General features: G+C 43.0%; 1 protein-coding gene across 3 annotated transcripts in view; it reads left to right on the forward strand.

The window, feature by feature from the left end:
- Nucleotides 1-12,150, forward strand: part of LOC124612887 (sodium/potassium/calcium exchanger 3-like) — a 269,335-nt gene that overhangs the window by 74,472 nt on the left and 182,713 nt on the right. For 2 of the 3 annotated variants that reach the window (XM_047141338.1, XM_047141340.1), the window contains one exon: nt 4,605-4,787. The exons of the other annotated variant lie outside the window; for it this stretch is intronic. In XM_047141338.1, the coding sequence (XP_046997294.1) occupies nt 4,605-4,787 (183 nt within the window). The remainder of the gene's footprint in view (nt 1-4,604; nt 4,788-12,150) is intronic. 3 annotated transcript variants of the gene reach the window in all.

Genomic DNA, 12,150 nt, shown 5'->3' on the forward strand with positions numbered 1-12,150 from the left:
GGGATTAGAATTATTATGTTCTTCTTGATGTCTGAGGGTACATCTTGCTCACCAGATGGTAGAGTTTTGTCAGGGCTGGCTCTCCCAAGGCTATAGTAGGTCTAATGGGATGTTGTCTACTACCGGGGCCTTGTTTCAACTTCATCTACATCCTCTTCCATTTCCATAATATTGTCTTCAAGTACAGTGCCCTTGTACAGACGTTCTATATACTCCTTCCACCTTTCTGCTTTCTCTTCTTTGATTAGAACTGGGTTTCTGTCTTAGCTCTTGATATTCATACAAGTGGTTCTCTTATCTCCAAAGGTCTCTTCAATTTTCCTGCAGGCAGTATCTATCTTACCCCTAGTGAGATATGCCTCTACATCCTTACACTTGTCCTCTAGCCATTCCTGCTTAGCCATTTTGCACTTCCTGTCGATCTCATTTTTGAGACGTTTGCATTCCTTTTTGCCTGCTTCATTAACTGCATTTTTGTATTTTCTCCTTTCATCAATTAAATTCAATATCTCTTCTGTTACCCAAGTATTTCTACTAGCCCCCGTCTTTTTACCTACTTGATCCTCTGCTGCCTTCACTATTTCATCTCTGAAAGCTACCCATTCTTCTTCGTCTTCTTCTGTAATTCTTTTTCCTGTTCTTGTCAATCGTTCTCTAATGCTCTCTCTGAAACTCTCTACAACCTCTGGTTCTTTCAGTTTATCCATGTCCCATTTCCATAAATTCTCACGTTTTTGCAGTTTCTTCAGTTTTAATCTACAGTTCATAACCAATAGATTGTGGTCAGAGTCCACATCTGCCCCTGGAAATATCTTACAATTTAAAACCTGGTTCCTAAATCTCTGTCTTACCATTATATAATCTATCTGAAACCTTCCAGTGTCTCCAGGCCTCTTCCACGCGTACAACCTTCTTTCGTGATTCTTAAACCAAGTGTTAGCTATCATTAAGTTATGCTCTGAGCAAAATTCTACCAGGTGGATTCCTCTTTCATTCCTTACCCCCAGTCCATATTCACCTACTACTCTTTCTTCCCTTCCTTTTCCTATTATCGAATTCCAGCCATGACTATTAAATTTTCGTCTCCCTTCACTATCTGAATAATTTGTTTTATCTCATCATACATTTCATCAATCTCTTCGTCTTCTGCGGAGCTAGTTGGCATATAAACTTGTACTATTGCGGTAGGCGCGGGCTTCGTGTCTATCTTGGTCACAATAGTGCGTTCACTAAGCTGACCAGCGCTGCTGTTTTTTTATTCACTATTAATCCTGCATTACCCCTATTTGATTTTGTGTTTATAGCCCTGTATTCACCTGACCAGAAATCTTGTTCCTCCTGCCACCGAACTTCACTAATTCTCACAATATCTAACTTCAACCTATCCATTTCGCTTTTTAAATTTTCTAACCTACCTGCCCGATTAAGGGAGTTGACATTCCATGCTCCGATCCATAGAAGGCCAGTTTTGTTTGTCCTGATAAGGACGTCCTCCTGAGTAGTCGCCGCCCGGAGATCAGAATAAGGGCCAATTTTACCCCCCGGAATGCCGGCCGAAGTGGCCGTGCGGTTAAAGGCGCTGCAGTCTGGAACCGCAAGACCGCTACGGTCGCAGGTTCGAATCCTGCCTCGGGCATGGATGTTTGTGATGTCCTTAGGTTAGTTAGGTTTAACTAGTTCTAAGTTCTAGGGGACTAATGACCTCAACAGTTGAGTCCCATAGTGCTCAGAGCCATTTGAACCATTTTTTACCCCCGGAATATTTTACCCAAGAGGATGCCATCATCATTTAAACGTACAGTAGAGCTGCACTCCTTCGAGGAAAAATTACGGCTGTAGTTTCCCCTTGCTTTCAGCCGTTCGCAGTCCCAGCACAGCAAGGCCGTTTTGGTTAATGTTACAAGGCCAGATCAGTCAATCATCCAGACGGTTGCCCTTGCAACTACTGAAAAGGCTGCTGCCCCTCTTCAGGAACCACACGTTTGTCTGGCCTCTCAACAGGTACCCCTGCGTTGTGGTTTGCACCTAGGTACAGCTAACTGTATCGCTGAGGCATGCAAGTCTCTCCACCATTGGCAAGATCCTTGGTTCATGGACTGTCGGAAAAATATCTTCCACACATTTCCGAAGACTGCAAGAGCTGACAAGTGCGAGCTTTATCGCGTAATCAGTTTAACAGCTCATACATCCAAGTTACTTACGAGAAAAATATACAGAAAAAGGGAAAAGAAAATTGAGGATGTGTTAGATGACAATCAGCTTGGCTCTAGGATAGGTAAAGGTACGAGAGAGGCAATTCTGAGACTGTGGTTGATAACGGAAGCAAGGCTAAAGAAAAATCAAGACAAGGTCATAGGATTTGTCGACCTGGAAAAAACGTTTGACAATGCAAAGTGGTGCAAGATATACGAAATTCTGCGAAAAATAGGAGTAAGCTATATGGAGAAACGGGTAATATACAATATGTATAAGAGTCAATACGGAATAATAAGAGTGGACGACCAAGAACAAAGTGCTCGGACTAAAAAAGGGGAAGACGGGGATATAATATTTCGCTCCTACTGTTCAATTTGTACATAGAAGAAGCAATGATGGAAGTAAAAGAAAGATTCAGCAGTGGAATTAAAATTCAAGGTGAAAGGATATCAATGATACGATTCGCTGATGACATTGCTATCCTGAGTGAAAGTGAAGAAGAATTGACATGATCTGCTGAACGGAATGAACAGTCTAATGAGTATAGAATATGGACTGAGACTAAATCAAAGAAGGACGAAAGTAATGAGAAATAGCGGAATTGAGAACAGCGAGAAATTTAACATCAGGATTGATGGCCACAGAATAGATGAAGATAAGGAATTCTACTACCTAGGCAGCAAATGACGGACGGAGCAAGGAGGACATCAAAAGCAGACTGGCATTTTCATAAAAGGGCATTCTTGGCCAAAAGAAGTCTCCTAGTATCAAACTTAGGCCTTAATTTGAGGAAAAATTTTCTCAGAATGAACGTTTAGAACACGGCACTGTATGGTAGTGAAACATGAACTTTGGGAAAACCAGAACAGAAGAAAATCGACCCATTTCAGCTGCGGCGCTACACATCAATATTGAAAATTAGGTGGACTGATAACGTAAGAAATGAGCAGGTTCGGCGTAGAATCGGAGAATAAAGGATTATGCGGAAAATATGAAGGAACAGAATGATGGGACATCTGTCATGACATCAGGAAATGACTTCCAGGATACTGGAGAGAGATGTAGAGGACGAAAACTGTGGAGGCAGATAGGGATTGGAAAACATCCAGCAAATAATTGATGACGTAAGTCGCACGTACTACTCTGAGATGAGGAGATCTGTACAGAAGAGGAATGCATGGCGGGCCGCATCAAACCAGTCAGAAGACCCCAAAAAAAAGACTTTTCGCGGGTGATGCAGTTATCTACAACGAAATACAGCCTGAACGAAGCTGTAAAAATATTTAATCAGACATTGATAAGATACATAGTGGTGCAATGATTGGCAGCTTCCTTCAAATGTTCAAAAATTTAAAATTGTACACTTCACAAAACGAAGAAACATAGTTTCCTGTGAATACAATATTAGTGATTCACAGCTGGACTCTGTGAACTCACGTAAATACTTGGGTGTAACAGTTTGTAGGGGCGTGAAGTGGAACGATCGCATAGGCCCAGTCAGTCGTGGCTACAGCAGGCGGCAGACTTCGGTTTAGTGGAGTGGTAGAGTAGCTTATGAATTAGGACCATCAATGGATGTCGAACGTATAGAGAGAAGAGCAGCACAAATGATCACAGGTTTGTTTGCGCCAAAGGAGATTATCACTGAAATGTTGAAAGATGTGACCCGAGAGTCCACTAACAAAGTTTCAAGAACCGGCTTTAAGCGGTTACTCTGGGAATATACTACAACCCCTCTACGTATCGCTCCCATAGGGGTCGTGAGGGTAAGATTAGATTAATTACAGCACGCACAGAGGCATGTAAACAGTCATTTTTCCCTCGCTCCTTATGTGAATGAGTCGGGAAAAAGCCATAATAACAGGTACAGTGAGGCGTACCCACTGTCGTGCACTTCACAGTGGTTTGTAGAGTGTAGCTCTGGATGTAGAAGTAGAGTCGAAGTGAGAGCTAGAAAGTGAGACCTACGAAGCGAGAACTGAGAAGCGACAACCGAAAACCGAAATGAGGGCAAATAAAATTTAATACGATGATTAAAACGACAAAGGTTTAAAAACGAAAAATACGTTCAAACGAATTAATTAAACAAAAATAATGATCAAAGACATTTGAATAAAAATTGTTAACCTCGTTAAGGGATTCAAAGCCCCAACCTTCACCGTGTTAGGAGTGTGTGTAAACCCCTGCACTCCATGACCACCGTGAATGAAAGCCCTCGACTTTAAAGTCCTGATACAGAATGTAGCTGGATGTCGCACTATCTGTATTGTTTCTCGGGACCAGCGAGAACTCGACGTGGCAGTTCTCGGCCCTCGGTTCGCCCGCCACCAGTGTGGAGCCACTGGTGACGTTGTGGGTGTGCAGACACCTCCTTTCTCTCTCTCCCATCACCTGAATTCCCTTTCCAGACGCGGCGCTCGCCAACTGCAGCCCGCCGGCCGTCGACGACTTCCCGTGGGACGGTCTGACGCGTGCAGAGCGCCAGCAGGGGTACGTCGCGCTGCACGCCGTGGCAGCCGCCTACCTGTTCGGCACGATGGCCATCATCTGCCACAAATATTTCGTGCCAAGTGTACACCTGATTGCAAAACGTAAGTTGGCAAACCATTTCTCTTCTCTTATAAGCATTAAAGTCCCAATTCTATTAGCCTATGCGTGATCGTGACAGTCCTGTGTCACGGCTTGGAAATCAGTTGCCTACGTGGGTGTGGAAATAATCCGTTGTTTTGCTCTTTATTTCGCCAGAACCGAGGCCACCTACAAGAAGCGTTTTCAAATCGCGTCTAGGTCTCTTAACTGGGTACCTTCAGATCGCTGTGTAGTTACAACGTCAATATTCCTTTTCAGATCGCATTTTGACTGAGACAGCTCTTCAGACTCAAGTAGTAACTTTGTTATTGATAATCTTCTTCTTGAGTGCTGTGTAGTCTTTCTCTGAATTGACCACATTGGGCAGATTTAGAACGTTTAATGTTTGGTGTCAATCCACTGCCAAACTGCGGTTAAACAATACTGTGTGCAGTAGAACTGTCGCAGCCGTGATTGGATACCAAGACAGTTTTTTCTGTGCTTTTTTCGGGAACTTTGAGGTAACATGGGCGATTTAATAATGTCTCCATCTTCTTGTCACATCTCAGTTCACGCTAATTACACCAAAGAGTTTTAAATCATTAGGCAGCGAGGAAATGAAAGAGTTAACAGGCAGTTCAAACAATTAAACCACGAAAACTGAGTGGAATAAGATCAGAAGTCTGATCAGATAAGTTTCTCAACTACAGACATTAAATAAAAAAATGGTCTTGTGTTAACTGACTGTTCCGTTAGTTCTTACAAGGGAACCTCCCCATCGTACCCCCCTCAGATTTAGTTATAAGTTGGCACAGTGGATAGGCCTTGATAAACTGAACACAGATCAATTGAGAAAACAGGAAGAAGTTGTGTGGAACTGTGAAAAAATAAGCAAAATATACAAACTAAGTAGTGCATGGGCCACATAAGCAACATCATGGACGAAGTGTGCTTAGAAGCGCCGTGGTCCCGTGGTAGCGTGAGCAGCTGCTGGAGATCCTCGTTTCAAGTCTTCCCTCGACTGAAAATTTTACTTTATTTTTGCATAGTTATTATCTGTCCGTTCGTTCATTGACATCTCTGTTCCCTGTAATAAGTTTAGTGTCTGTGTTTTGCGACCGCACTGCAAAACCGTGCGATTAGTAGACGAAAGGACGTGCTTCTCCAATGGTAACAGAAAACATTTGATCGTAAGGTCATAGGTCAACCGATTCCTCCACAGGAAAACACATCTGATATATTCTATACGACACTGGTGACGGCATGTGCGTCACATGACAGGAATATGTTGTCGACCCACATAACTTGTACACTTGGCGAATGGGTAAAAAGATTCTTCTACCTTGCCCGATTTAGGTTTTCTTGTGGATGTGATAATCACCCCCAAAAAAGTGAGGAAAACATAAGAGTTTGTCACACAAACTGAAAATAAAAAATTAAAATTTACGCTTGATGGAAGAATTTGAACCTAGGACCTTCCGTTCCGCAGCTGCTCACGTTACCACGAGACCACGAGACCACGGCGCTCCTGCGTTCCTATCGTCCTTATTGTTGCTTATCTTCCCTTGAACTACTCCGTTTGTATATTTTGCTTAGTTTTTCACAGTTCTACACAACTTCTTCCTGTTTTCTCAATTGATCTGTGTTCAGTTTTTCAAGGCCTATCCAATGTGCCAACTTATAACTAAATCTGAGGGGGGTGCGATGGGGAGGTTCCCTTGTTAGTACGAGGGGCGTTTGAGAAGTCCGTGCAAAGTCCGAGAGATGGCACCACCGGCGCGTATCGAGGTCATGTTTAGTTAGTAGCATCTTTTGAAAGAACGCACACCAAGTTTCAGCAGTATTGGTCTATGTCTTTGGCATTCGTATGAGTCAAGGTAGTCCAGTGATTGTCAAAAATTGACGAAAAAGAATTTCGTGTGTTGGTTCAACATTACTTTATGAAACGCAAAACGCCTCGGGAGACTAAAGGGAACCTTGATAAACATTACGGTGACTCTGCACCTTTGATTAGAACATTTTATAAGTGTTTTCAAAATTTTCGGAGTGGCCGTATGAGCACAAGTGATGCTGAGCGTTCTGGACGCCCTGCGGAGGTTACGACTCCAGAAATCATCGATAAAATCCATGATATGGTGATGGATGACAGAAGAATTAAGGTGTGTGACATTGCTAGTGCTGTGGGCATCTCGAATGAATGGATACATAATATTTTGCATAAACATTTGGACATGAGAAAGCTATCCACAAGATGGGTCCCGAGATTGCTCACGCTTGACTAAAAACGGAATCGTGTAAAGTGTTGCAAGGATGGTTTGCAGCTGTTCAGGAAGGATGTGTAGGACTTTAAGCGTCGTCTCGTCACTGTGGATGAAACAGGGATACATGACTACACTCCTGAGACCAAATAACAATCCAAACATTGAGTTACCAAGGGAGAATCTGCACCAAAAAAGGCGAAGACCATTCCTTCGGCCGGAAAGGTTATGGCGACTGTCTTTTGGGATTCACTAGGGATAATCCTGATCAACTATCTGGAAAAGGGTAAAACTATTACAGGTGAATATTATTCATCGATATTGGACCGTTTGAAAACCGAGCTGCAAGAAAAACCCCCGCGATTGGAGCACAAGAACGTCCTTTTGCATCACGACAATGCACCAGCACACACCTCAGCAGTTGTGGTCACAAAATTAATGGAAATATGATTCCAACTCGTTTCACATCCCTACTGTTCTCCAGACTTGGCTCCCCCACACTACTATTCCTTCCCCAATTTGAAGAAATGGCTGGCGGGACGAAGATTTAATTCAAACGAGGAGGTGATTGCAGCAACTAACAGCTATTTTGTAGACTTGGACAATTATTCGGAAGGATCAACAAATTAGAACAGCGTTGGATGAAGTGTCGAAAAATAAAAAAGTTTACCCCAAACACGTAAGTAGTTTAAATTTTTGCACGGACTTTTCAAATGCCCCTCGTAGAATATTTTGTATATTATGAATGTAAAAACAAATGACAATGGTATAATATTCTACAACGATGGCGAAACAGCCGAAAACCTGTTTTTTTTTTTTTTTTTTTTTTAAATCCATATATGACCTCACATCTCTTTAACTAAGTGTCGTACAATGATGTAACGTTGTAGGTACATTCAGCGGCTTATGTGGATACTGTGTGAGAAATGTTTTGCGAATAGTTTTATTTGTGCGTGCGTGTGTGTCTGTGTGTGTGTGCGTGTGTGTGTGTGTATGTCCCATGTCTCCTAAAATACTGGACCGATTTCAGCGAGAACTGGTGCACATGTACCCCAGTGTCAGGCGACACCCGCTGTGTGGGTAAGAACAACCTACCTATCAAAGGAGTGGCGGCGGGAAAGAAGCGTAAGCCGCGACGCGTGAATTCCCAGATTTACTCATCCAATATGTGACAACAAGAACATTTAGGGACTCAACAACAAAGTTTACGCGTAATTTCACCATTACCAAATTTTTTCTCGCTGACAACCCCTTCAAAACGATGAAAGGAAAAATGTTTGCCGCTTACTACTTTTCTGCTGTGGATTCAGTTAGTACTGATGACGTATAACGTTGTAATTTATTACGTCTTTACTACAAACTGCATTCGCAGTACAGTTTACAGGCAGTATGCAGATATACCACGGAATGTTCAAATGGCTCTGAGCACTATGGGAGTTAACATCTGAGGTCATCAGTCCCCTTGAACTTAGAACTACTTAGACCTAACTAACCTAAGGGCATCACACACATCCATGCCCGAGGCAGGATTCGAACCTGCGATCCTAGCGATCGCGTGGTTCCAGACTGAAGCGGCTCTGACCGCTCGGTCACCACGGAATGTAAGAGCACAATTATATCGCTGTACGACACACATTTCAGGAGACACACATCACAAACAATGAGATGCATGGAAAACTGTCACATAACGTTTAATTTATTACTTCTTTGGTAATAACTTTATTCGCAATAAATTTAGCAAAAAGCATCCAAATATGCCGTTGAATGTACATACAGTACTATGTCACTGTACGACACACAGCTCAGGAGTTACGACGTTATGAACGTCATGCAGCAGGTCAGACGACGCGTGGTGTGGGCATGCATGCGCAGCTGTAAATGCGAGTCACAGTTGGTGATAACTGACGGAAAGTCATCAAACAAACCAGAGATAATATCTGGCGTTCCACAAGGAAGTGTTATAGGCCCTCAGCTACTCCTGATCTATAAAAATAATGAACTTGAGTATCGGTTCTTTGGTTAGCAACGAATAAATAACGCTGTTTTTCCGATCGCTCTCAAGAATATTGAGAAAGGGTGATTAATTATTAACAGTTCGACTCTAAACTGTGTTGTCTGCAGTGAAAAACTTTTCGACCAGCGGGTGACGGCAAATTGTTGCTTGCAGGCGCGGCAGCCGCGGTGAGCGGTCGTTTGTGCTTCGTGCGGCGGCCGGCACCGATTCCATCAGGTGTTTCGCGGAACTGTTGTCAAGTTTTTTTCAGTGTAATGTACTGGATATTTTACCTACAAGCATTTAGCAATAAGTGTCAAAGCATCGTCGACGGGAGATTCCTCTCAGCGGCTATTTTTAAAATGGAAACTAATGACGAAATCCCAGTCGATACCGGCCAAGGGTCGGCTATCGCTTTGCGTGCGAGTCACAACATCGAGACTGGCATGATGCACCCTCCTTCAACAGTGTTGATTACAAATATGCATCAACTGGGTACCATGGAAATGTGCTCTCAAGATCACTGTCCTCGCAGTGATCAGATGGAGATGGATCAGCATTCATCAAGTTCAGCTGTCTTGTCGCAGTATCTGACAAACGACACCCACCGACAAAAGGCAAGACACCGACCACCATCATCCCAACAGCCAGCATCTCCTGACGCAGACGTTCCGAAGAAGGCAAAGGCAAGTGGAAAGCACAGTAGTAATGTTGAAGAGGACGTAAATATGGTAGATATTGATAATGTTGCATACACTGTGGAAGTTCTAGGAGAGGATAGTAACTTGAGAGTAAATATAGGAGACAGGAATTCCAATGAGCAGCCTGCTTCCCAAAAGTCTGTTAGTCGTAAGAACTTGAGCAATTCAGCGACCAAAACGGTACCTCCTACAGGAAATAACACATTTCCTAGTAAGAACAAATATGCTAGTAAACATAATACATATCAGTCAACAGACATGGGACCCTACGTCGTCTTTGTAGAGGGAGAAAATGGTAATGTAGGAAAGTTACATCTGATGGCTCTTGGAAGAATGTTGTTTACAGAAAGTAATAACGTAAGACATGAAATAGTTAATATCTCAGCTATTGATAGCAACAGGTATAAAATTGAAACCAAAACAGGGCAGTCTGCAAACAGGTTGCGGTTGCTCGATGCTTTTCGGCTGAAGAATATGGAGGCTTATATTCCAAATTTCCTAACAAAGAGAAAGAGAGTTATCTGTAATGTTGATATTGCATTATCCCACCAAGACATCCTTGCAGAAATAAAGTTGGAATTTTGAGTAACCGATGTACGAAGGTTCACAAAGAAAGTGATTGAAAATGGAGAGTTGAAAGTACTTCCCACACGGAAATGTGTTGTAACATTTAAATCTCAACAACTTCCCCAGTACCTGTATTTGTGCGGTATGCGATGCCCCGTTGCACCGTATGTCCAGTCAGTTTACGATGTCAGAATTGCCTTCGATATTTCCATTTAAGTTTGCAATGTCACAGTAGTGCCCGCTGCGCCAAATGCACGGGAGCCCACGAGACCTCACAGTGCTCGCATGCCGGAGAGCCCAGGTATTTGCATTGCAACGGAAACCACCTCGCTACTGATGGCTGTTGCCCAATTTATCAGCAGCACATGGAAGCAAAGCGCAGCGAAGCCTATGGCGCTTCTTACGCAACTGCCGTCTCGTCACCGCGACCATCATATGCGCAGACGACTGCTGGTGTTTCTACAACACTAGAGCTCTCTCCTAGTGACTGGCCTAAAACATGCGAGAAACAAAAAGGTCTGAACATGACGGACAAAAGGCTACAACAGGGACCTAAGCATGCAGTTATGTCGGTTCCAGCTCCCAGGTCTTACAAAAATAAACCATTTACTCGCAGTCCACACAAGCAGGGTTATTCTGATATGTTATACGAATTTCAGTGTCCACAGAGCTCAATTCAAAACAAACCATACCCTCCCACTCCTCTGGCAACGTTTTATACTGGTCGAGAAACTACTATTAACACCCTTTGTGCTGTGATAATGCAGATATTTGTTTCTCTTAAAAATTAAACAGACATGGTAATGACACAGGATCTTATACGTAATGCTGTTGAAGACTTCTGCAAATCTGACAATGGCTTTTAAAATACTCCAGTGGAATGCACGGTCAGCAATCTCGAACAGAGAAAGTCTTTATAGGGATCTTAGCAGCAACCACATGGCGGTAGCTTGTATTTGCGAAACTTGGTTTCAGCCAACGAAACGAATACAATTCAAAGGATACGCTGTTCTCAGAAACGACAGAGCCGGTGGAAAAGGAGGAGGAGTAGCCATTTTAATTAGACGGTTAAGTTTAAGAAATTGGACACCACTATTAGGACAACAGAATGCCGGGTAGTTGTTGCTGTAATTTACACTCCTAACGGCGCACTCACCATCGACACCATTTACAAACCACCTCAGTGTAAAATACAAAATCTTTCACTGCATCAGATTGTAGCCCACCTTCAAACGCCATTTCTCCTTTATGCAGACTTCAACGCACACCACTCACTATGGGGTTGCGAAGTAGATGACGCGGATGGCAGAGAGTTAGTTACACTTTTTGAAAAGTTCGATTTGATTCTTCTAAATGACGGTTCTCCTACTATGATAACATAAACCAAACAGACGACCGTCGGCCGTCGATTTGACATTGTGCTCTGTTGATTTCAACCATGTAACGGAGTGGGCGGTCAAACGAGACCCTGTTGGCTGAGCTCATTTCCCTCTGGAAATCACAATAGACTTATCTACAAATACAGCGGAAATCATCTACTCAAACAGCAGGAGCAAAATAAAGGATGCTGCCTGGCCAAAGTATACTGCAACAGCCCAGGTGAAGTTTCAATCTTTTAACAATTTGTTAGCTCCGAAAGAGGCCTACCAACAGCTAATTTCAATTATTGAAGACACTGCAACAATTTCCATTCCAAGAGAAAAGGAAGTCATCGTTTTGAAGCAACGGACCCCAATCTGGTGGACACTAGAGTGTTCTAGAGCCATAGCACAGCGCAACCTTGCGTACAGTAACTTCTGTAAACAACAAAGTTTAGAAAACTTCATTGTATACCGGAAAATAGCAGCGAAAGTTCGAAGGCGGTTAA

The sequence above is a fragment of the Schistocerca americana genome, chromosome 4 (assembly GCF_021461395.2).
Source record: "Schistocerca americana isolate TAMUIC-IGC-003095 chromosome 4, iqSchAmer2.1, whole genome shotgun sequence".
Taxonomy (NCBI): Eukaryota; Metazoa; Arthropoda; class Insecta; order Orthoptera; family Acrididae; genus Schistocerca; species Schistocerca americana.